General features: G+C 44.3%; 3 protein-coding genes and 1 pseudogene across 3 annotated transcripts in view; 3 read left to right on the top strand and 1 right to left on the bottom strand.

Annotated features, from left to right (window-relative positions):
* The first annotated feature begins 4,289 nt into the window (after positions 1-4,289).
* On the top strand, positions 4,290-6,624 carry ARF3 (ADP-ribosylation factor 3). Its single transcript, XM_006902480.1, has 4 exons — positions 4,290-4,522; positions 5,283-5,393; positions 5,628-5,752; positions 6,404-6,624. Exons 1-4 carry the CDS (start codon positions 4,375-4,377, stop codon positions 6,563-6,565), a joined length of 546 nt encoding a protein of 181 aa, XP_006902542.1. The 5' UTR covers positions 4,290-4,374; the 3' UTR covers positions 6,566-6,624.
* Positions 6,625-6,664: 40 nt separating this feature from the next.
* Positions 6,665-7,335, top strand: LOC102860378 (annotated as a pseudogene).
* Positions 7,336-18,646: 11,311 nt separating this feature from the next.
* FKBP11 (FK506 binding protein 11, 19 kDa) overlaps positions 18,647-27,468 on the top strand; it is a 19,082-nt gene continuing 10,260 nt past the window's right edge. The window contains exons 1-6 of the mRNA XM_006902482.1: positions 18,647-18,883; positions 19,058-19,123; positions 19,485-19,572; positions 19,835-19,868; positions 20,213-20,283; positions 22,003-22,223. Coding sequence (XP_006902544.1) covers positions 18,758-18,883; positions 19,058-19,123; positions 19,485-19,572; positions 19,835-19,868; positions 20,213-20,283; positions 22,003-22,220 — 603 coding nt within the window. The 5' untranslated portion in view covers positions 18,647-18,757 and the 3' untranslated portion in view covers positions 22,221-22,223. The remainder of the gene's footprint in view (positions 18,884-19,057; positions 19,124-19,484; positions 19,573-19,834; positions 19,869-20,212; positions 20,284-22,002; positions 22,224-27,468) is intronic.
* CCDC65 (coiled-coil domain containing 65) overlaps positions 22,616-27,468 on the bottom strand; it is a 35,340-nt gene continuing 30,487 nt past the window's right edge. The window contains exons 3-8 of the mRNA XM_006902481.1: positions 26,480-26,649; positions 25,862-26,000; positions 24,457-24,654; positions 24,057-24,275; positions 23,118-23,270; positions 22,616-23,007 (exon numbers count right to left, since the gene is read on the bottom strand). Coding sequence (XP_006902543.1) covers positions 22,690-23,007; positions 23,118-23,270; positions 24,057-24,275; positions 24,457-24,654; positions 25,862-26,000; positions 26,480-26,649 — 1,197 coding nt within the window. The 3' untranslated portion in view covers positions 22,616-22,689. The remainder of the gene's footprint in view (positions 23,008-23,117; positions 23,271-24,056; positions 24,276-24,456; positions 24,655-25,861; positions 26,001-26,479; positions 26,650-27,468) is intronic.

Below are 27,468 nucleotides of genomic sequence, written 5' to 3' on the forward strand. Positions count from 1 at the left end.
ACCCAGAGAGTAAGGCAGATATATTTTGGTAGAACATACAAGCCAAGGTGGCTGAAGACTCAAAGTGCTAGCTTGCATCTTGAACCCCAAAGAGATCTACTAAGTGGGGCTCTTGTACTGAAGTATATTTTAAAAAATTAATTAGGAGTATATTTTTAGAACTATTGTTATTTTTAGCTCTGATAACAAAGTTTCTGCCTATTATAATGTGTACCAACTATTGAATGGAAAACCCATTTTCTCTGTAAACCTTCATTCAGAATAACAATAAAAAGTTAAATAAAAGTTTCTGACTATACAATATAATGTAAAGCTATTCTTTTTTGTTAATAGATACATCACTGTTTTGTGTTGTTTTTTTTTGTTTTGTTTTTTTATTTTGGGCCACTCATTTTCTGTTTTAACTCGGGATTCTGGTTTCTAGCAGTCTTCACAGAAGTATCATCTGTAGTATAGCAAGTGACTGTAGGCTATATAGTTCATAAGGAAACAATGGAGTGTTGGCTTGTTTGGTGATTTTTGGTTTTTTGCCACCTTACATACCCCCACCCCCACCCCCACCCCAAGCTTTTTTTCTTAACCAATGCATTATGGTAAAATTTAAAACTGGCTGTATAGTAAAAAACTTGTACATGGCCCAAAGCTGAAAGCTGTTCCGGCCCTGGTGGCAGGGTAGAATACTACCTGGTGATATGCAAGGATGGAGAAAGCCAGTACAAGAAAGTTTGCAACATTCCCCTTTGGAATGCTCATGTTGAGTCAAGCTCCTGGTTATGCTTAAAGAAGAGTCATAATGTCTGTTCATTTCAGGGCCCTGGGCTACTCCAAAGAATACATGGTAGCTACTCAGGATATTTCATCAGACAAACATTAACCACATACATGTTAAATAGTGAGAGAACATTCCCACCCATTGTTTTGGTCTTTCATGGTGTTCTTAAACAAGTACTGGTATCAGATATGTGTGGAAAATGGCTACAAATCAGCAGGATATATAAGCAGCCATCTGGCCTTACATAGAGATACCAAGTACTGCTAGGTCGGGAGAAATCCTATAAGGACATCTTCAAATGAGGCTTAAATTAGCCCATGTGTTTGACTGAACTCCTGCAGTGGGTTTGGCACTGGGAATGAATGCAGCTTGAAAATAAAAGGCACCATCCTTGCCCATAGGGAGTACACAGTCTATTTTGGGGATATAGTAAAATACATGGATTTACAAAAGAAGGGGGGAAAAATTCACCCCAAACTGAAACTCCGTAAGGTAGTAAGTACTACACGAGCGGTTTAGATAATTCAGGGCCTTTGATGTGATGGCCAGGAAATAGAAATAAGTGGAACACGGTTATCAGCTTTTGAACCAAGATTTCAGCATGACAGTTTAGCAAAGGAGCAAACTAGAGGGCAGTGTATGCGCGTTCTGGGGCAAGGGATAGTGGTTGCTTATATCTTTTCCGCCCACTGCTATACTCACAGCTGGTAGTCATTTAATCAGCAGCAGTTCCAGCCATAGAGGACAGCAAGATAAATGTGTGGTATAGATTCAACTGAGAATCTGGGCTCAAGCCTGTTCTCAGACTTTCAAAGCAAAGTATCATACAGAACTGAAGGAAAGGTCACCTGAGCAGGAGGCTAGATAAAGACTAGGAAACTTTGGGGAAGGTTTAACTATCTGGAGGTGATAATAGCAGAACCAGAAATCTTAATTCCCACAGATTGTCGAAGGTTGGTGAGATTGGATCTCCTAGCATGGCAGGTGTCACCTCTTACCTTGGGGATCCTCAGGCATTCTCGGGAGTCTGTCTGCGTGGATGGGTTGAGGCAGGAAGGGCAGGGAAGATAGCTAGTGGGCGACTTGGCTGAGGTTGAGCCAGGCCCGCGCCCTCTCCCTAGAGCCCTCTGGGTCATGGGCAGGGCTAATCTGGGGGAACCTACTGAGAGCACCAAGCCTGGCTCATTAGTGGATGTTTGGAGAGGGCTTTGAAGATGAAACACTCCATAAGTGCTGGTTGTTTCTGTTTTTTGGACAAACTAGTACTTTGGTCTCCAGGGGCTGTTGATCTGGCTCTTTTGCACTAGTTTGGAATTTGCTGCAAACTGAGAAGAGTAGGGGGGAAAACCAAAGCAAGCAAACAAACCTGCAGAAGTTTTTGAAACAACGACCAAACTTGCATCAAATGTCCATGCTTTAGCTTGTGAGATCTCTCTGCATCTACCTTTCACATTCTTGGGTTTAAATGCACTTTGTCTTGACCTGTTCCTTTGCCTGCTGGGTTTGGGGTGTGTGTGTCTCTCTGGTTTCCAGACTCTATAGAGAATGCCAGCAGCTGGCATATGGTGATTGCTGAATAAGCTGCCCGCTGACGCATGCCTCCTGCAGGCACAGAGGACTGTCTAGCACTGGAGATTCTGTACCCTCATGTCATTATTGTTTCAAAGAGGCATTTCTGTGGTTGCCCTGTGCTATAGAGGGAGGCAGTAAAAGAGGGAGTGAATGAAGGAATCTATGAGTCTGTTGTTGAAGGCACTGGCTGCGTAGATAGACATTTTGTGCCTTCAGTGATCCTTATGCCCCACTTCATTCTTTCAGCAGGAATATGAGTGCCTCATATATACCAGGCATCCTGTCTGTGAGGGCTGTCTCATAGTGCCAGAAAAGACCCTGTCAGTTAATTTAGTTTCCAGCTGCTATGTGCCAGGCACTATTCATGGTATAGGAGACATAGCAGTGACCAAAACTAGGAACTGACGTACTAGGAAGAGTAAAATAGTACAGCAAGAATAAAATATGTAATATATGAGATAGTGTTAAGTAATATATAGAAAAGTGGGACACATAGGGTATTGAATGGAGTATGTTTTCTATAGGTGATTATGTACAACTAGGGGGAGGATGGATTGAGCAAGACCTTGTAGGACATGCATGACAGACTTTGGATTTCACTAAAAGGGAAAAAAACCAAGAGAGGATTTTGAATAGAGGAATAATATGACATTACTTTGGGTTTATAATTACTCTGACTGCTATTTGGAGAGTAGATTGGAAGAGGTTAGGGAAGAAGTAGGTACAGGAGGGGTACCTCAGTGCATGCAGGTAAGTATGTCGAGCAGCTTTCCTTGGATGGGTAAGGATTTACTCTGCTGAGAAGTGAAGGATGCCCCAATTCTCGGTATGGCTAGGGTACAACTTCAGCAGTAGCTATTTTACAGAGTAGAAAGAGTCAATCTTGCTTAGGAGTGCTGCTGCCCCCTTTCTCTCTCAGTTATTTTAGTGTATATAAAGAAAAAGGGAATTTAAAAAAATACGGGGAAGGAACAAACAGATTGTCTTGATTACAGCAGAGAGTACAAACCTTGGGAACCTGGCAAGCCTGAACCTTGTCAGAAGTCACAGAGAGCCACTCCTCATTCCACTCCCTCCTCTTCCACCCTTTCTAGAAGTCTCAGGCTGAGGTTGAGGGAGGGAGGAGCGTTAATGATGTTCCCACAGTGCCTTTGGATACAGTATAGCATGTCAGAACTGAAGGGACTTTATAAAATCATCTTGTCTAGCACCTTCAATTTACAATTGCAGATCTGTAAAGGTGGAGTAATCTGTTGATGTCACACAGTTGTTTACTGCTTTGACTCTGGATATGTATGTTGTTTTGTGCTGTTGCATCGCCTGCAACTCATATTGACCCTATGTACAACAGCCCTAAACCCTGCTCTGTCCTTTGCCAGTGGCACTGTCTCCAACATACCCACCCCAATAACCCCAGTCACTTAATGAATCCACCTCATAAAGGGTCTTCCTCTCCTGCACTGTCTCTCCACCCTCCTGAACATGACGTCCTTCTCCAAGGATTGGTCCCTCCTTGCAACATGTCCAAAGTATGTCAGACAAAGCTTCAGAATCCTTGCTTCCAAGGAGCAGCCTGGTTTAACTCTCTCTAGGACGAACCTGTTCATTTTCTTAGCAGCCCATGGTATATTCAATACTCTTCTACAACACCACAGCTCAAAGACATCAGTTCTCCTTCTATCCTCCCTAGTCATTGTTCAGCTTTCTGTCTCAGTAAGTAGTTGCAAAGACCATAGCCTGTATCAGGCACACCTTGGTCTCCAGTGACAGCATTGCTTTTTATTACTTTGGAGTGGTCTCTAACATGGGTCTTGATATTAAGTCTCCATGGGCTTTCTGTTGGTTCTTAGTGGACTTCAGTGTTCCTTTGACAAACTGTATGTACATGAAGCCCTAACAAGCAAATGGTGGTAACAAGCTTCGATTTTCTTTGCCTAAGGTTAAGTCTTCCACACCAGGGACGAGGCCCAAACCAGATTTCCACTGCCCCAGTTGGGCTTCACTGTCCTCAGAAAGCAGCTGCTGTGATCATGGGGAATATCTTTGGAAACCTTCTTAAGAGCCTGATTGGGAAGAAGGAGATGCGCATCCTGATGGTGGGCCTTGATGCTGCAGGGAAGACCACCATCCTGTACAAGCTAAAACTAGGGGAGATCGTCACCACCATCCCTACCATTGGTAAGGGTACAATTTGCATGTGGGCTTTCATGCTAAAGGCTGAGATAGGGCAGACAGCCTATTTCTAGATCTCCCCACCTGGCCTCTTCTCCCCAGGCAAGTCCATGCAGTCTGTGGGGTTCAGGAAAAAAGATTATTTAGCTCACTAGCAGGTGCTAGGACTCTGTTTGCCCACCTACCCTGGCCCTCCCCAATGTGGGGAACTTCCACAGCCTGGCACACAACAGTCACCCTCAGGCACCAGAGTTGGTTTGTTCTCTGTGTTGTTTGGGAAGCAGGTGAAGGGGCTTTGATGTTTCTGCCAGAGGCCTGAAATTGCTTCAGTTTAGATCTTTGGTGGCCCTGATCATGGTTAAGACCTGTTTATGGGAAGGAGAACATTTGCCGTATGAATGGGGCTCCTGATAGTTTTCCATTTGGGGTTGCTGGGATCGAGCTTGCTTTACTGATTTCATTCTGCCTCACTTTGCTCAGACAGACTCTGAGTAGCTGAGGTGTGTAGGAGTGAGGCCAAACTATAGAGGAGGAAGAGAATGGGTGGAGAAGGCTAGCTCAAGTTACCTATGCAATTGTCCTTCTTGTCAACTTCCACTTTATAGCTTTTAAGCTACTATTCGAGAAACACCAGGTCTGGGGAAATTTTAGCCTTTTTTTGCTGGGGTCATGGCCAAGTCTGGGGGAAATAGAAACAAACCCATCAGGACATTGTTTCCAGGCTTGATATTTGAGGTCTAGTGGCCAATACCTACTTTTTCCAAAGGATTCAATGTGGAGACAGTGGAATACAAGAACATCAGCTTCACAGTGTGGGACGTGGGTGGCCAAGACAAGATTCGGCCTCTCTGGAGACACTACTTCCAGAACACACAAGGTATGGCATACGAACTGTCCAGGAATGGGCACACCCTTGGTGTGAGCAGAGTGTAGCAATTTTCCTTGGATATAGGCTGCCAATTCTTGCCCTGCTAGGCTGCAGCTTCTTGGGGTTGGGGAAAGGAGGCCGAAGGGAACAGCCATTTGGGTGGTATGAGGACCAGGATGTATTCTGGTATTGGTGAGGGAGGGTCATCTCTTACCTCTGTGCAGCCATGCTCTCCCTCCCTAGGGTTGATATTTGTGGTGGACAGCAATGATCGAGAGCGAGTAAATGAGGCCCGAGAGGAGCTGATGAGGATGCTGGCGGAGGACGAGCTTCGGGATGCTGTGCTCCTTGTTTTTGCAAACAAACAGGTATAACTTCTCCTCACCCTAGAATTTGGGAGAGAGCAGCTTGGCCATGGAAATCATGGGGCCTTGGGGCTCACTGTATGTGAAGCCCTATGACTGCACACTCAGGGAGTGTGGGAAATAGGAGCAATCAGCTTACTTATGCCACTCTTCTGGTCCCCACACTTACCTTTTTAAAAAAAAACAAACAGCCCTCTAGCCCTCCAGGCTTGTGTGGTAAATATATCACATCAGAGCACTGGCTTATCTTCCCTGTTTTTTTGCTTTATTGGAGCTGCCTGTGCTCCTAGGGTCACACAGCATGATCCTTCACCTAGTCTGAACCACCTCTCCGCTTTGCTATTAGCCCCACTTTTGTTTCCCAACTCCCCAGTAGAATGACCTCTAACACTTGGATCTTAAGTTTTGGGGTGACTAAGTCCAAACATCTCCTTAGGATATGTCCTGGTTTTCTATTGGAGAATAGAAATATGGGAGGTCTAATTTTTTTTCTTTTTGGTGAATGGAGCTCCTGAGGCTCCTTTTATTATTATTATTAATTTTCTTTTACATTGTGTTTAATTCATGCACATTGTGTTTTGTACAATAATTCATAAACATTGATTGATTACCACTGCTGAGGCTTCTTTTTTGTGTGTCTTCTTTCTACTGCAGGATCTGCCTAATGCTATGAATGCTGCAGAGATCACAGACAAGCTGGGCCTCCATTCCCTTCGTCATCGCAACTGGTATATTCAGGCCACCTGTGCCACCAGTGGGGACGGGCTGTATGAAGGCCTGGACTGGTTGGCCAATCAACTAAAAAACAAGAAGTGAGAGCCAGACAGTCCTATCTGACTGCCCCACCCATCCCTGACACGCCTGTCTCCCTACCCTTTTCTTCCAACTGCGAGTGTGGCAAGGGCCCTGGATACCATGTCCGTACATCCAGCAAGAACCTTGCCTCTCATCCCATCCCCAGCCCCTCCCCTCCTCTGTCCACTGACATGACCAGTCCAGTTTCCCACTTGCTGTCCTGATGTTGAATCATTCCAATTAACTGGATTTAAAACAAAACCAAGATTGTTATAGTTTCATGGGATGGCCCTCCACCCCCTCTCACTCCCTAGTGTTTGGGGGCGGGTGGGTGGTGGGATATTTTCTCTCTTTGCTTTGTTTGGCTCTGGTTGCTGTGTTCTTGGCATCTGAATTCCTTTCCTGTTCCCCAAAACCCATCTCTTACTTCCTGCCTCCCCTTTCTTTGCCACCCTCTTCCTGTTCTACATGGAGATTGCACGGGCCTCTCTGTGTGTGCGTGCATGTGTGCGTGTGTATATACATGTATGTTTGTATATGTATGTGTGTGTGTGTGTGTGTGTGTGTGTGTGTGTGTGTGTGTATTTATTTGTGGGGGCCAGGGAGAAGGGTGGAGGAGGTGGAGTGCAGCTCAGGCTCAGAGCCAGGACACTGCCCACTCTACCCTATCTTCTGCCCCTCCCATGTTTGTGAGATAAAGGGAAGAAGATGGCAGAGTTTTAGTCAGGCTGGGCTGCCCTAATCTTAGACTCTTGGTTTCTATTCTTTCTTCAGGTAGATTTCCTGGGTGATAGGACAGATGAAAGATTCTCTATCACCCTCTTTCTTGTATCCCTCTCCCCACTTCACTTAGGGCAGGAAGGTGACATTTATCTCTAGAAGACTGTTCCCAAGGAGATGCTATTCTTCTCTGCCTTGTTAGTAGGAAGGAGAGAGGAACCCACTCACTCTTACCAGCCCAAAATGTTCAAGTGGTCCTCCCCCACCATACTTAGATCTGTTTCTCAGGAACTTGAGGGAGAGGTGGGGGAAGCAAGCCCATGGTGTATATTTAGGACCCAGGGCACTGTGGGGAAGGCCTCAGGTTTTTCCATCTTTATTCCCTTATATTACTAGGAGAAACTGAGACATGGACCAGTCCCACTCCTGTCTTCCTGCCCCTTTATCCCTACCTAACCTTTTTCTCTGGTCCTGAGGGCTTGAATTTTATCACCCAAGTAGTCCTGCTGCCCTTACCAGGGCTGGCTGGGAGGGAGGTGTAATGAAGATAACAGACTTTAGTATCACGCTCCTTATTTCTTTACTTTTTTTTAGTCAAGGTTGTGCTAAAGGATAAAGATTTTCTATACTGTTCCAGGCCCTCAGACTGTCTTGGCCCTTACCAATAGCATTCCCATGCTTCCATACCCATTTCTCATAAGTGGTCCTGGCATTTGGAGTGGAGGAAATAGAACCCTGAAGTTGGTGTTAATGCTAGGGGATGCAGTATGCAGGCCCCCTCCTCCTCCCTGATAATGATATAATCCTTCAGAAGCTGCTGCTACACTTTTCCTCTGTGTGTACAGGGGGTGCTTGTGCCTGTGGGCCTGCCCTGGGTTCTGATCTCTGTGGTTTCTGTGAAGCCATAGCTTCTCTTTGGGCTCCTGTGTGTGCTGGCTGCGCTCTGAGCTCAAGATGGCTACCCATAACCCTTCTGAGGTCAGGATCCAGAGTCTCCCTACAGCATGACTGAGGGACCCCTTTCCAGAAGGGCTGCCCCAAGCCCCACCTCCATGGGACCAGATTTCCTGCCTCTTCTGTCTAAAGCAAGCAGTCTAATACCCCCCTTACCCAGCCATAGATTGAACTGTGAAAGAAGTTCCAGGGGCATTTCCCTCAGTGCCAGTTATTTAGTGATGTGTTTCAAGATACAGTTGGTGTATGCAGGCCTGTGTGTGTTTGCGTGTGTGTATGTTGGCAGGCATGGAGCTGGAGGTTCTAGTTCATTTAAAAATGTCTTCATTCCTCACCCTACAGATGCTCCCTTCCACTTTTTCTTTCCTCCTGTCTTTATTCCCATTGATTTTCTGCATCCCGCTCCTGTTGTTATCTTCCCTGAACTCTCTACTTTGCCTTCTCATTTACTACTGCAGCCTGTTTGTCTCTTTCTCTTGTTTCTTTCCTGCACTTTGTTTCCTGTGGTTGCTTGCTTTTGTTTCTCTCCACTCTGAATCTTTGTGGTTGGTGAAGTTTTGCCTGTTGTTATGTCTTTGTACTGTCTTTGACCAATCCTAGTTAGATGTCAATCCAAAACAAGTTCTATTCATTTCGGGCCTCTACCCTTACCTTTATTTTGTGGTCATCCAGGGACCACTTTGGTGTTGCAAATATTAAGCAGTAGCCTTGGAGGTTAGCCATGGTGCTGGTCTGTTCAGCGAGGAGGGGGGCAATAAGTGGTCTTTTTGGCGTCCATGGCTGCTAGGCCCTTGGCAGGGCCATTCCTAGGCTAGGAGGTGGTCTTTCCTGCATTCCCATTGAACTAGCAGCTCTCTTGGGATTGAGGCTTTCATTCCATTCCTGCCCAGTCCCCACCACCTCACCCTCTTCACCCCACCACTTCTGCTGTGTTTGATTTTAGAGTTTTTCTTGTTCTAGCCTTTCTTCTCCCTGGGGTTTCCCCTCCCTCAAAGTTTGTTTGTGGTGTTATAGTGGTAACTGCAGTCCTGAACTGGTTGTTTTCTTCTTTTTTCCCCCTCCTCTGGAATGTAGATTGTATATGTTTAATAGCTCACCTTCTTTGTCCTTGCTCAAAATGTGGGATACGCAATGACTGTGACCCTGGTTGGAAATTAAACTTGTTTTATGCAGCTGTGGAGCAGACCTTTATCCTTGGGGTACAGCAGTCCGGGACAGTGGTTCCTGGCGAGGGCAGTTTGGTCTATAGTCCCTTACTCTGGACTGTCCCTTTCTCAGTAGAGGGGTAAAGGGAAAACTTGACTGGGTAGAGAGTTTTTGGAGAAACAGGCCCATCTCCTTTCCTCCCTTCATATCCCAAGGGAAGCTTAAACGAATTGAACTCCAGAATTGAAGGCTTCCTGACTTTGCTTTTCTAGTTCTAAATGATTTAACCCTGGTTAGCCTCACAATGAAATGTGTGAGAACTAGGACTCTAGGGGGCTACCTTGTTTTTCTGGATCTTGAGAGGTTTTTGCCTTTGCCAAGGCACAGGCTTACCTTTTTCCTCTATTGCCAATTATTGGGAAATATTTGAGTGTTTCTTCTCTAACAGGTTTCTATCTTAGAGAACATTCAGCTTCTCAGGTTTTACTGTTGTTGATAGATTGTGGGGATGTCAGTGGCTGAAGGGCTGTGAACTTGTGCCCCATCCTGCCGCTTCTTATATCTCCTTAGACCTACTACTTGGTACTTGTAGTTAGAGCAGGGTTTGCTGTATTTCTGCTATAATTCCAATTAATCTGTAGATAGAAGCCCCCTTTACCCACCCACTGGAATTTGGCTGTGAACAAGCATGAAGGGTAGATGTCCGGGCAGTGTGATGAACTAGATTTGCTTATAACTGATGGCCCTGTAGCCACTCTACTTCGGACATGTGCTTCACCATTGTCTGGATGCCAAACCTCATCCACAGAGAAAAGACCTTAGCCTTCCAGCCTACTCCCACTACTACATTTTCCTCTCCTGCTACTACTGTTTGACTCTAGGCAAAGAAGGGGATCATGTCACCATTGGGTGGGTGAGGTCTAAGTGAGCCAGCAGACCTACCTCTCACTGCTCTTTGAAGCTTTGAGGACAGAGGTCTTCTCGTCTTCTTCTTGTGGGAAAAGGGCAGGATTGAGGTATGTAATATGTTTGAGAGACACAAATACCAGTGTGAAGTATATAATTTGTGTTCAGTCACCTCCCGGCTGCCTCTTCCCCAGTTTCCCCTGTCAGCCCCTCCCCAGATATTATTAGTAAGCCATCACTGTCAGGGACCAGGGAGTGTGTCTGTCCTCAAGCTTCTCTAACAAGACACCTTTTTTTATTTTATTGTTTTTTATTTTATTATTTTTGTGTGCGTGTACCATCAAATCAGATCTGACTGGTACAGGAGGCGATTGTCCCTCCTTCCCCGGCAGAGCATCTGGTGGATTTGAACCATTCGCCTCTGGGATTGTAGTTGCAGCTCCTTGCCACTAGGCCACCAGAGCTCCCCTAACAAGACACCTTTTTATCAGCTCTATATTCTTCAAACCAACATCACAAGTAGATACACTTTTTTCCCTCCTTGATGTCTTGAAGTCCTGCTTGGAGACTAAATTGTTAATAAACTTGGAACACTTTTATCTTTGTACATGAATAAGTCGATAACTTTATGAGAAACAACATCTTCTATAATGGTAATAAAGAAGATTTAGCCTAATTTCAGGCCAATTGGGCTTTTATGAACTCTGATAAACTAATTTAGGGATTCTTGTTAGATGCCCGGAAGGAATTGGTGGAGGGAGCCCTCTTGTGGCAATTTTTTAAACTTTAAAACTTTTTTAGGAAAAGGAGACTAGAAGGGAAGAGGGAGGGCCTCATTGTAGCACCTAGCTCTTGAGATAAACAGTTTCATCTTTCCTAAATGTGAACAGTTTGTCAGACCTGAGGTCTATGTCAGGATATTCTGTATAAGAGTACTTCCAAAATGAGCCTGTAGAAACCCAGGAAAAAGGGTTGGATTGACCCAGATGGGTTAGAGCATTTTAGAGTATATAGGAGTAGTAACAGAGTGAGGTAAGAATGTGTAAGAGCTTGATATATACTCAGACCAGAAAGAAGTGTAAGGCCTGGAGGCTCAAGGAATTTTATTGTACCACTTTCTATTTGATGGTCAGATTTTTTTTTAGACTATCATCCAAAAAAATGGAACAAATATGTATTTAATTCCTTGTATATGCCCAGGCCTGTGCTAAGAATGAGCCAACACACTGTACTAGAATGGGCCACTGTATCTAGGGGTCATCTTCTGAGATGATCTGGAATTTGCTGGCATATCAATAGTGAGAATTAGGATCTGAGTAACTATAGGGAAAGCCTCTGCCTCCACTGCTGCTTAGTGTAGGGAGATGATGTCTTTGAATAGGCAGTCATGATACTAAGAGTAGCCTTGCTTCCAGTTCTGAAAGGTAAGAGGTAGGAGGCCAGAATCTAGTTCTTTCTTTCTAACTCAATAAGCAAGGCAGATTTATTCTTTTGGCATTCCATGAATTCACAGGCATCAATTCTTTAGTCTTCCTTATTCATTGTTAAACTTTCCTATACATGTGAAGCAACTGAAAAACCATGGCTTGGGGCAGACGTCCAGCCAGAGTGCACCTGAGAAGCAAAGAGACTTCATTGCACATACTTGGGGCATATAGTCACAAGGCATCAGTCCTTGGAAAAGTTCATCATGCTTGGGAAGTCTGTGACATAAAGGAAAACCTCAAGGAAATGAATTGACACGGTGATTGCAGCGGTGTACTGGCATACAGCAGAGATTGTTGAGAATGGCTCAGAATTGGGCTGGGTCTTAATTTGTACTATATAGTGTTGCTCGGAGTTGAGGTTGACTCCACAGTACCTAACAACAACCACCACCTCATGACGGGAGGGATGGAGTATCATCACTGGGGTGTGACAGGATCCAAATGCCTTCTTTTCTCTGCAGGTTTTTCCATTTGATTGAGTTTGCAAGGCCTGGTTTGTAGGTATGGTAAAGGTGACTCTGATGCCCACATTTCTCTTCATAGAGTCCAGGTTCTCAAATAGTTTGCTCAGCATACAGATTAAATGGGTATGGAGAGAGAATATGACCCTGATGCACTCCGTTAATTTTAAACCATGCAGAGTTCCCCTCTTCTGTTTGCCTAACAACTTCCTTGTCCAGGTCCAGGTTTCACATGAGCATAATTAAGTGCTCTGGGATTCCCATTCTTCTCAGTGTCAGCCACAGCTTGTTAAGATCCACATAGTCAAGCTCCTTTGCATAGTCAATAAAGCACAAATAAACATTCTTCTGGTATTGTCTACATTTAGCCAGGATCCATCTGACATCAGGAATGATTACCCTGGTGCCACAGACTCTTTTAAGTCCTGCTTGACTTCTGGAAGTTCCTTATCTATGTACTGTTCTAGCCATTTTTGAGTGATCTTGAGCAGTATTTTGATTGTTGGAGAAGAGTACTGAACATCCCATGGACTGCCAAAAGAACAAATAACTGTCTTTGAGAGGGTATACAGCCAGAGTGCTCTTTGGAGGCAAGGATGATGAGGGTTCTCCTCACATACCTCGGGCATGTTGCTAGGAAGGCACGTTCCTTTGCTCAGAGGGACATGATGCTTGGAAGGGTGGAGAGTCGGCCAAGGAGAGGAAGGCCCTCAACCAGGTAGACTGATACCATGATTGCTGCAACAAGCTCTAGTGTGTCAGGAAGTGTGAAGACCCACTGCTCATACGGTCACTATGAATCATACTAGATTTGATAGCACCTAACAACAACAAAGGTGACCCTGAGTTCCTGGGGGACGGGGAAGGAGGGTGTGTACTGAGGAAATGGGACTTTTGAGTATGGGAGGAACACAAAGCCACTGAGGACCTCCTTGGTAGGACTGGAGGTGAGGAACTTGGTTTGAGAGTGGTCACCTTCAGGGCTTGAAAGTGAATATTGTGTTTTTCACTTTACCATGTGCTGGAGAAGAGAGTTTCTGAATTCTAGTTCAGGAGCATCTCGCTTCTGAGCTGAGCCTGGTGGAGTAGAGTGGACACTTGAGATAGAACTCTTGTTTTTTGTATCCAGAGCAGTGTGTATATCTCCCTTTCTAACAAATCAGACAAACGGAATAGATATCTCAGTACTTATGGTCACTCAGGTTAGGAGGTGGTTTGAGAATCATCCTAAGACACCTGTCCCTACAGAAACTGTGGCAGTGGGGGGTTGGTGTGTCAGAGTTAGTGAGACTGACTCAGGACAGGAAAGGGTTCAGAGCTGCTGTACATAGGATCACTATACATCGCAGGTGACTTGATGGCACATAACTATAATAACATGACAGGTTTGGAAGCAGGAGTGGCATCTACTTCCTAAACCGCATGCCTCTGGAAACTCTATGAACTTTGATAAATGTCAATATTGTAGTGGGACTTCAGGCCTTTTGTTGATAGGGTCGCTATGAGTCGTGCTTGACTCAAAGGCAATCAACAACAAAGGTACATAGTATTAGAAAAGGACAACAGAAGAGATATTATATAAATTTATATCTATATCTAGTGGGGAGAATATTTGTCAGAAAAAAAAAACCAACCCACAACAAAAAGACACCTGTCCCATCCCATCCCCAACTGCTATCCCTCTTCCCCACACACTAATGAGACCACTCCAGGGCAGAATTGAGTCCAAGGCCTTTAAAGGGCTAGAGGGCTCAGTAAGTCTTTGAAACTCAGGAGTTTGAATGCTAGCATCTTTTTGAGTTCTGAGTATAGTTAAAGAAGAATGCTCTCTTGGCATTGGGTTACAGATGAGAGTTTCTGGTTTTGCTTGTGCCAGATCTTGCATTGATGGGATAATACCATTTTGGCTAGAATAGTCTTAGAAGAGAGTGGAGACAGGCAGCTGCTTCATTCTTGGATGAATGAGTGTATAACTAGGTCAGAAAGGAAACAAGTAATCAAGGTCAATGTGCCCTTGAAAATATGGCCTCGAAGTTTGAACTCAAACTTGGATATTCTGGCTCATAGGGCTTTTTATTAACAACCTGTTAAAAAGAAACATATTAAAAACATTTTAAAAGCAAGGCACATAATGGTACTCAACCTTGATGACTGAGTGGGTAAATGAATATGAATTTCTGTCTTTAACCAAAATGGGAATGGTGGGTGCTCCATGAGTCATGAAGCAGAGACCTATGATAGGGTTTCTCATACTTACAGAGACATCTTTGATGGTAGGGGTCTCTCTAAGAGTGGCCCTCTGATGAAGTTGCACGTCTAGCCAGGTTGGGCCAGCTCCTCTACTTTTGGGGGTACCATCACCCTTTCCTCTATCCTTCAGGCTGCTGTTAGCATGACCCCAAAACAAAGTTTCTTTTCCTTTGTTTCCTCTAGTGTTGTGGGCTTGTGCTGCCCTCTGTAGGTGAATACTGTCTTAAATAGCTCTGTCTGTTCATTAGGGAAAGGTGGTATTGTGTATTGTACTACAAACTGAAAAGTAACCACTTCACCCAGTCTGTGTGAGAGAAAGGGCATCTTCTTCAAAGAGATACTGCCTCAGGAAGCCAAATGATGATGTTGTTATGTGCTCTTAAGTCAGAACCAACTCATAGCTGACCCTCCAGTGGATTTTCAGAAACTGTAAATTGCATGGGAGAAGATTGCCCATTTTCTTCTGGAGCAGCTGGTGGATTTGAACCATTGGCTTTGCAGTTGGCAGTTCAACTCCTTACCAAAGGACCACCAGAGTTCCCTTGGGAGACCCTCTATTATGAGTTAGAAACTCCTTAATAACACAGGGTTTTGGTTTTTCCATTAGTGTACCCTGGTTGTTTAGTAGGTTAAGTATTGGGCTGCTATCAAGGTTGGCAGTTTGAATTTAACAGCTACTTTGGTGGAGAAAGATGAGACAGTCTCTTTCTGTCAAGATTTTTAGCCTTGGAAATCCAATGGAAATGATTATCAGTTGGAACTGATTGGAAGGCAGTGGGGGGTTGTTGGGGAGGGTGTGCTTCCCTTTAATGCTACTACCTTTCTACTCTACCTCCATTTCCTCCTCCCAAATAAAACATGGGCATAACTAGCTTTCCATCTTGATGATTGTATTCCAAACAGCAGATGCATCTATGCAGGATGTAATTGTTACCTTTATGCTCAGAAACTTAATTGGATTCCTGCCAATTTAGGTAGCCAGCTCTTCCCTCTTTACCTCTTTCCTCTGACCAAATCCTTTCCTTTGTCAAACTGTTGCCATATATTATCGAGTCAGAAGCAACCCATAGCTGATGTGCCAGCAGGTTTTCAGAGGCAGTAAATTGCATGAGACTAGATTCATCTTTCTCCTGTGGAGCAAATGGTGGATTCAACTGGTGAATCTTTGTGTTGGCAGTATAGTTCCTTACCACGGAACCACCAGTCTCCCAGATATTTGGCTCTCTGCCTTTACCCCATTTCTCACTTGTTTAAAAATCCCATTTTCCTTTGGGAGCTTGCTCAGGTTTCCACATAGCTGCCTATGACTTCTTTAGCCACAAGGACTTTTTCTTTCCCCCACTCTGGCTCCTTTAGCTCTATTAGAACCACTCATTCAACACTTTCCATGCATTTCCTTTGTATTTCTATGTCTTTTGTTGATTCACATACTTCTTTTAAAAATTTTTGTAATTTTTATTTTAAAAGATCCAAATAATACATAAATGTACAGAGAACAATGTAAAATTTGTTCTCCCTACTCTTAACTCCTATTTCCAAAGGTAACAGCCACAGCTATCTGGTGTGTTATGAGTCTAGTTCCTTTTTTAAATGTATCCACACATGGGGGAAGGGCTAATATGTAAATAAGCTTATTCTTCTGATTTTCTGTGCCGTTTTCACATAGGGTATATGCTGTTTTACAGATTTCCCACATTAGCGTAGTCAGACTTCTCTTTCTCATTATAGCATAGTATTAATTTAAAAGAAAACATTTGTCTAGAATCTTCTATAAAGATTCCAGGACTTGGGGATCTTGTGCAGCTAGGACTTGGGGATCTCCAGACCTGAATGTAAGTTGGCCTTGAGTGAGCAGAGATGACTTTGGAGTAGATGAGGAAGAAGTGGCACCTGCAGTCTAAGGAATAGTATAATGTCCATGAAAGTATGCCATCAAGGTCAGAAATAGAAGACATTTCAAGCTAAGAGAATCTGGGCCTCACAGAGGAAGTGGCATTTGAACTTAGCAGGAAAGGAGCTTGACAGGTAAAGGAAGAGCATGAACCATGGACAGAAATACCTATTTTTTTTTAAACAAGACATTTACTTCTGCCTTAGCACAGAGCTTCCATTCTGCTGTCACCTCATGGCCTAATATCGTTGGTGAAGTTTGTTGTGTTTTATTTATTTATTTATTTATTTTTAAATTTTTGTGTGTGTGTGTGTGTGTGAGTGTACCGTCAAATCAGATCTGACTGGTACAGGAGGAGATTGTCCCTCCTTCCCTGGCAGAGCATCTGGTGGATTCGAACCGTGCGCCTCTGGGATTGTGTGTTTTATTTTTTAAAATTGTGATTTTAACAAAAGTTTACAGAAAAGTTGAATTTTCATTCCTTCATTGTTGCACATTTTCCTCCCTACCCACCCCCAGTTCACTTAAAAAAATTTTTTTTTTCATTGTTGCAAATTTCCTTCCCCTGCCCCCTTTGCTGAAGTTTTACATTTTCTCATTCATTCCAAGTAGCAGAAAGGGAGGGAGGGAGATTAAGGGGACAGCACACAATGTTAAGACATTCTGGCTGACTTAATGCTCTTGAATTAATCAAGGAGCCTTTCTAGAAACCCAAGACACTGCTTTCACCACTTCTGTTTCTGACTGGCCAGAACTTAGTGACAGAGCCATATTCAGGTTTAAGAGAGGCTTGGAAATACACTCTTGTGGTTTTTTTTCTCTTTTTCAAAAACTGAAGTACAAGGGGAGCTCTGGTGGCCTAGTGGCAAGGACCTGCAACTACAGTCCCAGAGGCGCACGGTTCGAATCCACCAGATGCTCTGCCGGGGAAGGAGGGACAATTTCCTCCTGTACCAGTCAGATCTGATTTGACGGTACACTCACACAAAAATTAAAAAAACCCAAAAACTGAAGTACAGTTTTCATGCAGTTGAATGTACAGATCTTAAATGTGCTTTAATTTTTTTTTAACAATTAAATTTTTTATTCATTTTCTTTTTATTAATTTTAATGAACATTTACAGAGATTTTGGATTTCCATTCATTCATTGTTGTAAATGTGCTTTTTAATATAAAGATTTCCATTACTCCAGAAATCACCTCCTGCTGACAGTTTAAAAAAGAAATTAAAGAGATAACAAAGGCTAAATTAGGGAGGAAGACTGTGGTGGTAAAATCTGATGGAGACTGGTTGGATGTGGGAGATGAGAGAAGAATGAAATTATTGGCCGGAATAGAAAGAGCTCTTGAAGAGTATAGGGAATTTCCATTGTTGCAGGTAGGATGAAAGGAGGTCTAAATACAGTTTGGGCAGCTTGGGTTTGAACTGCAGAACAAACAAGCTGGTGGAGACACCCAGTAGAGTTGTGTCTAGAGTTTGGGAGGACAGTCTAGACTCAACAGTGTTGGAAGACCAAAGAAGAACTCGTGCATTTAGTATTTGTGATCTTGATGACTTCTGAGGGAGCTGAAACCAGACCACGATTTGAGTAGTCCAAAGGACTATTTTAAATGATGCAGAAGCTGGTAGGCTCTCATGAAATAATTAAAAAAACCCTTCGAAGGGTGCTGTGAGTTGAAATTGGTAACAGTGAGTAGAAAAACTGAAGTCCACATACACACACAGGTGTTATTACTGGTTTTTTTGAGAAACTTGTTAATGAAAGAAGAAATGGCAAAGTCAGAAGAAAAGGGCAGAGAGATTTACTGCGTTCTTAAAAAATCCCTTGCTTTTTTCAATTAAAATCTGGGGGGTAGGACAGCTCCGTGCCTTTTTCATAAATGACTTCCAAACTGAAGGAGTGGAGGTGAGACAAAGATGGCACCTAATACAACTGAAGGGGCTGGGTGGACCAGCCAGACATGGCCAGGAGTCAGGCGACACAGCCAAGAAAATGACAGGAGCACACAGGCTGGACTCAGTCCTAGGATCCTGTTGAGCACCCAGTTTTTATCTGTAAAATGCTTACATGTTAGAGCATCTCTGGGGACCAGATACAAAGTCTGGTATACAGTAAATGGTTGCTATGAGACTCAACCCTCGTTATGGGGACAAAATAGCCAACAGGTTGAAATCTCCTACCTCGTTGTCTTTGGAAAGAAGGGAGGGCTTGCAGAGGGCGCTCCCTCCGGGGGGTGGGGACTAGGTGGAGGAAGGGCTGCGTGAGGAGGAGCTGGCACGTCGAGACCCCGCCCCGCCCCGTCCAGTCTGGCCTGGGCGCTGGAGGGAACCTGTCCTAGTTGCTGCCGGCCAAGCAGTCCATCTTGGCCACGCGTGTGCCCTGTCCCGCGTCCAGTCATGACCTCGCGCCCCTCACTGCTCCTACTGCAGCTGCTGCTGCTCTTGTTCAGTGGAGTGATGTGTCGCGCTGAGGCTGGGGTTGAAACCGAAAGTCCTGTCCGGACCCTCCAAGTGGAGACCCTGGTGAGGAGACGGCAGGTCCCCAGCACTGTGGGCCGGGCCCGATAAGGGATATATCCAGGTCTAAACGAACTTGGAAGTGGGGGATCAGGAAATGCGGGAATGAGTTGGGGGTGCTGGGTCTTATGAAGCACAGGGTCTGGAGGTGCCCCTGTGACTCCTGTAGCTTGATCGTAGGTGGAACCCCCCGAACCGTGTGCAGAGCCCGCTGCCTATGGAGATACACTTCACATCCACTACACGGTGAGGGCTTTGGGGGGCCAGGGCTGGGGCGGGGTCTGGAAGGAGGCGGGGCCTTGATGAAACACGTCAGCCTTGGCTTGGACACGTGGCAAAGCAGTTTGGCCGGGCCTCTGGGGTCGTCAAGCACGTGGCGGGGGGAGGGGCGCAGCACGCTTCCAGGGTCTGTTTCCTCCCTTGCTGGGAGAAGCAACGCATGGAGATACCTCTGAGAAGTACCAGCCTTTCGGGGCTTCCTGTTTATTTCTGCCCTGAGGCTGCAGCTGGAAGGGGGTTGCTGCCGCCCAGCGGCTCAGGTACCTGTTGTGTGCCTGCTGGAAGGGAGAGATCCTAGGTTTGCCCTCTTGATGCTCTCTACCCCCAGGGCAGCTTGTTAGATGGGCGCATTATTGATACCTCTCTGACCCGAGACCCTCTTGTGATAGAACTTGGCCAAAAGCAGGTGATACCAGGTATGTGACCTGTGCCTATAGTCCCAGCACTTCCTAAGTACTTGCTTTAGCATCTTTATCCCCTACTCTGCCCTGTAAGTGTCCCCCTGGCCAGCCTCCCTCTAGATTTTAAACCTCACTTCTAATACTCGTCCCATACTCCATTGGAAGCCAGGGATTCGAGAAGTGGGAGCTCAACTAAGGGTCATGGAGGAGCCTTTGCCCTCAAGTGGTATTTGGGGATATAAGTAGCTTGTAGTTCAATTGTGTCTTCTTCCTCAAGGGCTGGAGCAGAGCCTTCTAGACATGTGCGTGGGGTGAGTATATGGGCAGGGTTGGGCCTGGGCGGCACCTTTTCCCTGTATCCCTAACTCCTAGATACAGACAAAATGGGAGGTAAAGGATCTGGCTTCACAATGGACACACAAGGCCAGGTCACTGGGAACTCCGAGGATATCCAACACATCTGTGTCTTTATGGTTAAGGATTTTGTTGGTGCTAAGACATGCGGGAAGATAGATGTCCTTAGTGCTAAGGTAGAAGAGTTTATAATTTGAATGTTAATGAACAAAAGGGCAGGGAGAGTTGCAAGGGGAGGGGCATGGAGGCTCCTCACCCACTTGGGCCCAACTCTGGCTGTGTCTCACATTCCTCCGATCAGAGAGAAGCGAAGAGCAATCATTCCTTCTCACATGGCCTATGGAAAACGAGGATTCCCACCATCTATACCAGGTAATCTGACTAGGCCTTACTCTTAGACTCTCAGGCCATGAAATCCCCAGGTTCTTTTTTTCTTTGTCCAGTTCTTTTTTTTAAAAATTACTTTTTATTAATTTTAATGAAAGTTTACAGAGACTTTGGATTTCCATTCATTCATTGTTGTACTTTTCTCCCTGCCCACCCCTTCCCCCAGTTCACTCTTCTCTTTGAAAAGTAAAAGAAAAATTCTTTCATTGTTATATATATAATCCCTCCCACTATGCAGCCTTCATTCTGGATTCCTGTCTTGACAATAATACCTAATCATATATCCCTTTTTAAACAGTTCTCTCCCTCATCTGTTTCAATGCAGTACACATAATTTATCCCATTTTTCTCAGTCTTCCCCCCAAACCCAATATCCATCCCATTTTACAACAGTGGCACTATGCAGTATTTGTCCTTTTGTGACTGAGATATTTTACTCAGCATAATGTCCTCCAGGGTCACCCCTTTTGTAAATAACCAGTTTGTAAGAGCTCTAAGGAGCCACACACTTTAGAGCTAGAGAAGGTTTAGACCTAATTTGCTAAAGCAACAGGAATGGCTGAGACCTCCCTTAGGGCTGCTTTATCTCGTCTCATATTTTACCAAGTAGGATTAGAGACAGAAAACTTGTTAAAGCTGTCTAGTGGTTTGGTCCCCAGTGGTCAGTGACTTTTTATGGCAGAGACGCCTGCTTGTGCCACATGGACGCCTGTACCATCCCTCACAGAACTCCCATTTCCCCTGAGATGTCAGTTTCACATTGTGCCAGTTGTGCAATGGCATGACTTCTCCCCACATCCCCACTCTCCTTTCTGCTCCCACCAGGGATGAGATGGTAAAAATCATAGTGAATTAGTTGCTAACAACATAAAAACAAAAAGCAACTTGTAAAAGCCCTCACAGGTCCCTGCTCAGAGGCATTCTTGAAGGCCTGAGACTGGACAGATTTCCCAACAAGCATCTCTCTTGTTTCTCCTTATAACAAATAGTTAGCTAAAAGGCGTTGTACTCTATTGTCCTGGGATAATAGTTCTGTTAGTTCCATCTTACTGGGAGGCTTACACTAAAAAGAAGATAGGAAAGACTAGGGACACACTCTCCTACACTAAGCTCTCTGCCCTCCCCATTCCCAGTGCTGGCTGTTTGTTTCTGCTCTCACACACCCTTATTCCCCCTTCACTCCTGGCTCCCCTCTCCCTTACTACTTAAGCCACATTATTTTCCTTTCTGGCTCCAGTGCTCAGACTCCTATTTTCTCTAGCATAGTAAGTATACTTGTTGGTTGGTAGAATAAAACAATTTCTGGTCTAACTCCAATTAATTTCAGCCCTGCAAAAATTATCGACATGACTATCTGAAATGGGAGTAAGGGTATAGGTACTATAGATGGTTTTCTTACTTGTTGATAGAAAACAGCCTGTACTTTTTAGATTGGCATAGTTTTCTTGTACTGTCAATGACCTCTCATGAGCCTAAGCCATACTTGTAGCTGGGGTCAGCAGGGCCATTGCCGGACTCTGTGTGTAACCTTCCCCCCTGCATTTTTCTAAGAGAACTCAACGTCATGTTTCAACCTGGCCAGCTTCACAGTTATTGGCTTTGCTGTTGCAATTATTGGCCCACCCTCCTTATTTTTATAAAGATTCTGAGACATGGATAAAATGCATAGTTATTCTAACCTTGACCGCTTCTCTACTTCTCCAGCGGATGCAGTGTTGCAGTTTGACGTGGAGCTGATTGCACTGATCCGAGCCAACTACTGGCAAAAGCTCATAAAGGGCATTTTACCTCTGGTAGGCATGGCCATGGTGCCAGCCCTCCTGAGCCTCATTGGGTATCACCTGTACAAAAAGGCTAGCAGACCCAAAGTCTCCAAAAAGAAGCTCAAGGAAGAGAAACGAAACAAGAGCAAAAAGAAATAAACAGTTAAAACAAAACCAAACCCCACCTCCTCCTTTGAATTCTTCATCTGGTACTTTATGAGGTTACTTTTACTCTTGTGAGATTGAGGAAGGGACTGTGGTGAAGGGTAGAGGTTATTTTGCATTAGTTCTTACCTGGCAACGGGATGGTCAGAAGCACTGGATAGTCTCTTACCCTGGTCATCTCTAGCTTTCCTAGCTTACCTCAGTGACTTGGTCCTGGAACCTTCCATAGGATGTCTGGGCCCCTTGGAACCCTGATTCAGGAGCAGTGCTTCAGAGGGCATAAGCCTCCTGATAGTGGCCTAACTTACTCTCTTCACACCCTGGGACTGCAGTTCCTAGTATACTCACAGTGGATTGCACAGCCCCATATAGCAAAGATGTAAGGAGCTTGCAAATTTTTAATAGCAAAATCTTTGGATCTCAAAAAAAAAATCTTAGGCTGGGAAAGAATTTTCTCCTTGGATCACAGGATATGGGAAATCACGTGGGCTGCTTCAATGATATTGTAAATGGGTGGATGTTGTTTGCCACCTGGCAGAGCTACAGGTTTGGACAAAGGCTGAGGTAAATTGCTTTTAAAATTGACAATGAAGAGTGGGTTGCGCTGGCTTAGCACTTCATCGCTCACTGAGATGCTATCCAAGTACTGCTTGAGCATCTCCCTCAGCTTCCTATTGATTTCTAATAGCTGATCTCGTCTGCGTTGGAGGCTCAGTTGCTCCAGGTTCACTTTGTTGTACCTTTTCCAGAAATTCTCCATCCCTGTGTAGTCCATCATCACCTGGGAGTTGAGTTAGAGGAAAAATTGTGCAGCAGGGCTCATTAGTGACCACTGCCCAGGATTCCATCATCCCCAATACTGTAAGAGCTTCTGGGCTCTAGGAACTTTACCTTTGCGAGCTCCTCAGTAAGCTCTTCGGGGTTATTTTCTGCTATCTCCGCTTGTTCCTCAGGGGTTAGTACTGATGAATAAAAAGGCAGCACTTTCTCTTGCTCTGTTTCATACTTCCTACACATTTCAGCAAGTTTGAGGATCTTTTCACCCTAATGAAAGCAGAAAGAAATCTTTTACTAGGAAAGAGGAGAGATAGTGGAGTTGGTAGCCCTGCTCATCTGGATGGAAGACAAGTACAAATACTTAAAATGAAATGCTTATTGTATTTAATTCAACTAAGTGTGAGGGGATCCCATCAGTGGATGAATGGATAAACTATGGTACATACAAACAATGGAATACTATATTAGAGAATAGTGAAAACTTCACAAAGCACCTAACATGGTGAAATCTGAAGGACATGCCAGTGAAGTCAGTCACAAAAGTGCAGACATATGAGCCCACTGTTATAAAAAGACATTGCCTTATGGCAGACCTGTTTCTGTGGGTCTTTCTTAGTGTACCAATGCATAAAATAAAACTGCAGCCTTGAACCATTGCCCAGCCTCCTTTACAGTGGGCCGTGAGCACTGACAGGAGCTGTACACTGAGAAACAAAGGACATTGCAAGTGTCTGCTCAGAAGTGTGAGGGTTGCTTTTGCCTTTGTCTTGTATTTTGAGCATATTGTTAGGAAAGGGACGTCATGCTTAGGAGGGTGGAGGATCAGTGAAAGACAGGAAGGCCTTAATCAAAATGGATTGACACAGTGACTGTAGCAGTGGGCTTGAGAATGTCAGAAATGAGGACAGCATGGGATAAGACAGGGTTCAGATCTGTTGTTCATAGGGTTGCTATGAGTCCTGCTTGACTTGATCGCACCTAACAATCTTTCCTCAACTCTTTCAACCTTGGCTTTGCTCTGATTACTCTCTTCCCCCCTACTTTTTTTTTTACCTTATCAACAATCTTTTTCAGGGCCTTCAGTGTAGCATTACTTTCCAGAGTGAGCTTAACCAGATTCTTCTGTGATATTCCCCGCGCTTGGGTTCTCTGAGCTTTAAGTTTCCGTAACTGGACAAGGACCAACTCTTTGTCATTATCAATATATTGGTTTTGTTCCTCACTCTCACGAATGTGCAACAAAATTTTGCATTTTAAAATACTTATGGCCTCCTAGGGAGAAACAGTAGATTAGAGGAAATACTTGATTAGCTCAGCATCTTTTGTGAGACAGGTAAAAAGTTCCGTCTGGGGACTAACATGAGAATGTAACATCTTTCCTCAGCTGGTGATGAGGCCCAGTGGGAACTGGGGCAGTTGACGCCATAAGTATTTCTGGCTACTTGGCACTAACCTGTAGTTTCTGTATTTTTTTCATCTGATCTTCAATCTCTTTGGTACTCTTCTCATCCTTCACCTTCAGGGTCTCAAAGGCAATCTTTCGGTCCTCTGTGGCATCAGTGTAATTCTTGAGTGCTTCCTGGAACTTTCTCCACAGATCTTCCACAATGTTCTCCAGTTGCAGTCTCAGAAAGTGCTTCTCTTCTAAATTCTAGAAAATGGCCCCCAAATAGCTAGCTTTTGGTGTCATCCCATAAGTACTTTTTCACTTCCACCTGTAACCTCACTTCCTTGAACTAGGTTGGATGGTTTAATACAGAGGTTGCAAATGAAAACACCTACAGAGGACAGGAAAAACCCACTTCCAAGGATCGAGTCTGACTCAGCAACCCCTAATTGAGTTTCCCAGATTGTCTATCTTTCTGCCATGGAGTAGTTGGTGGTTTTGAAATGCCAGCCTTTCAGTTAGCTGCCAGGCTAATGTCATATGCTATACCATGAAGAAAATGACACACCTAAGTGTTGTGTTCTGGATGGGCCTATGGTGAACTGCAGAAGTGCTCCAACTAAAATAAAAGTCATAGCTTCTCAGATCCACATACATGTTGTCATTTGAAAATGTGGCCCAAAGTGTTTTTCTGTTTTCCAAGAGAGGCTAAAAACTTAGATTTTCAATTGAAGCTTACTAAAAATCTGTATAAAACACAGTGTGGGACAAAATAAAAATAAGGAGCCCCATATCCATGCCCAGGCTGACTAAGTTTGCAACCTCCTGGAAGTTGGAAAGCATCTGGGCCAAGAGGCAGGGAACCTGGATGCTTCTAGCGCTCTCACAGACTGGGACCATGGTTTTGGCATCATTTACTTTTTTAGGTCTTAGTTTGTCCAGGTGCCAATCACAAGTGAAGCCAGGTGGTCTCCTTGGTGCATTTTAGCTTTAAAATGGAGTCCCTTGACATTTCAGAAGAGCCCTTCCCAGCTAATTTTCATGATATTTCAAAAAGCATTAAAGATACTTACAGTGGCTACAGACATTTTCTTAACTGTGCTGGTGCTAAAATACTAAACCTCCAGCCTCTAATGCCTCCAGGGTTAGAATGGTCTCTGTTAACTCTCAGAGTCGTGAGCATTTTTCTCACTTCTCTCCCAGCTCATGCCTATCTACTATCTACTCTTCCTCTACACCTTAGTTGGTTGGGTTTAAATATGAATATATATATATATTCTATTTAAAAAATTTGCATATAATCATTCATAGACTTTGTGTTTCCTTCATGTATACTGTATTTTAGTCAATCATTCATATACTTGTATTTTATATTCCTGTTGATCTATGACTATTATTACCCTGTCTCTTCAAGGCTCCATTAAATCTTTCCAATTCCTTCACCCCCCATCCACCCTCTAGCCTCTTGTACCTTGTTTTTGAGATCGTCCCACATGCTCTGAAACTCCAGCTTGCTTTCATATTCAGAGTCGATATAGTTCTGCTCCATGGCCATGAAGACATCTTGCAGGTAGCGAATATCTTTCTCATGTTGGTCAATGATTATCTTCCTATAAAGAGACAAGACAGTGTCCTTGCTTTGAAGGATAAAGCATGCAGACCAGAAATGACAACTCAAAGGAATATGTGATAAAACTCCAGGTACAGAAGGAGGCACAAAGCTATTCTTTTTGGGCCCGAGAGGAATGAATAAGATTATTTCTTTTAAAAAAGACAATGAAACAAATACTTCAAAGTCCAAAAGATTTTATAGTGAAAGGTCACCCTCCTATTGGATGGGCAAGATTCTCAAAGTTCAAAGTGGATGGTGGAGGTGTGTTACAGAGGCTTGACATGGGAAAGTGCAGCTAAGGCTGTAAACTTAAACCTGAGTTGGTTCAGAAGGAACTCATGATTTTCCCTGCAGGACCCATATCATGAGCAACATGGGATGACCCAGAGGGAGGGCCACCTGCTTACAGGCAAGCTCCCTGACAGTTGGCTGCTCCCCTGAAACTCAGCTCCCCCTCCCCTCTTACATCTTTCACACCTTTCTGTCTCAAACTCTTTGGTCAGGGCTTCTAACTCCATGTTGTAGCCTTCTTCCAGGAGGCTGAGCCGACACCTCTGCAGGGCCAAGAGCTGATCAATGTTGTGCAGGTGGCTGCGCAGGGCATGGGCATACTGCTCCTCAGCTTCTGCCAGGTCTTTAGCTAAAGACTGGGGAGGAAACAGAGAGTTACCACTCTGGCTGAATGGTATCTATGTGTGAAGTGAAAAATGTATTAAGATGGTTAGCTGGGCTACGTGATGACATTTTATTTCGTAGTTCCTAATGTCAGTTCTTTGATCACAGAAGGGCTGGCTTTCCCATCCTTAACTTTAAGCAAGAGTCTCATAGAACTAACTTAGGGACAGTAAACATTTACAGTGTCGTTTTTGTTATGTGCCATCGTGTTGCTTGCGACGCATAGTAACCCTGTGTACGAGAGCCCTTAATGCCATTCTATCCTGTGCCAACCTTGCCATCTCAAACATACTCATTCCCATCTCCCCAATCACAGAATCGATCCCATCTCATTGAGAGTCTTCCTCTCCTGCACCGTCCCTCCACTCTCCCAAATATGATGTCCCTCTCTAAGGACCAGTCCCTCCTTGCAACACGCTCAAAGTATGTCAGATGAAGCTTCAGAATCTGTGACTCCAAGGAGCATTCTGGCTTCACCCTTCCAGGACAAATATGTTTGTTCTCCTAGCAGTCCGTGGTATATTTAACACTCTTTCCAGCACCACAGCTCAAAGGCATCAATTCTCCTTCTATCATCCCTATTCACTGACCAACTCTCTGATGCATAGCACATAATTGTGAAGACTATAGCCCAGATCAGGTGCACCTTAGTCTCCAGTCTGGCGTCATTGCTCTTGAGAGATCACTTACAGCTAACTTTCCCAATGCAATTTGTCTCTTGATTTCCTGGCTGCTGTTACCAAGAGTGTTGACTGTGGAACCAAGTAAACTAAAACTGTTAACTATCTCAA

This window comes from Elephantulus edwardii, unplaced genomic scaffold (assembly GCF_000299155.1).
Source record: "Elephantulus edwardii isolate Elephantulus edwardi_28Jun2011 unplaced genomic scaffold, EleEdw1.0 scaffold00418, whole genome shotgun sequence".
In the NCBI taxonomy this organism is placed as follows: Eukaryota; Metazoa; Chordata; class Mammalia; order Macroscelidea; family Macroscelididae; genus Elephantulus; species Elephantulus edwardii.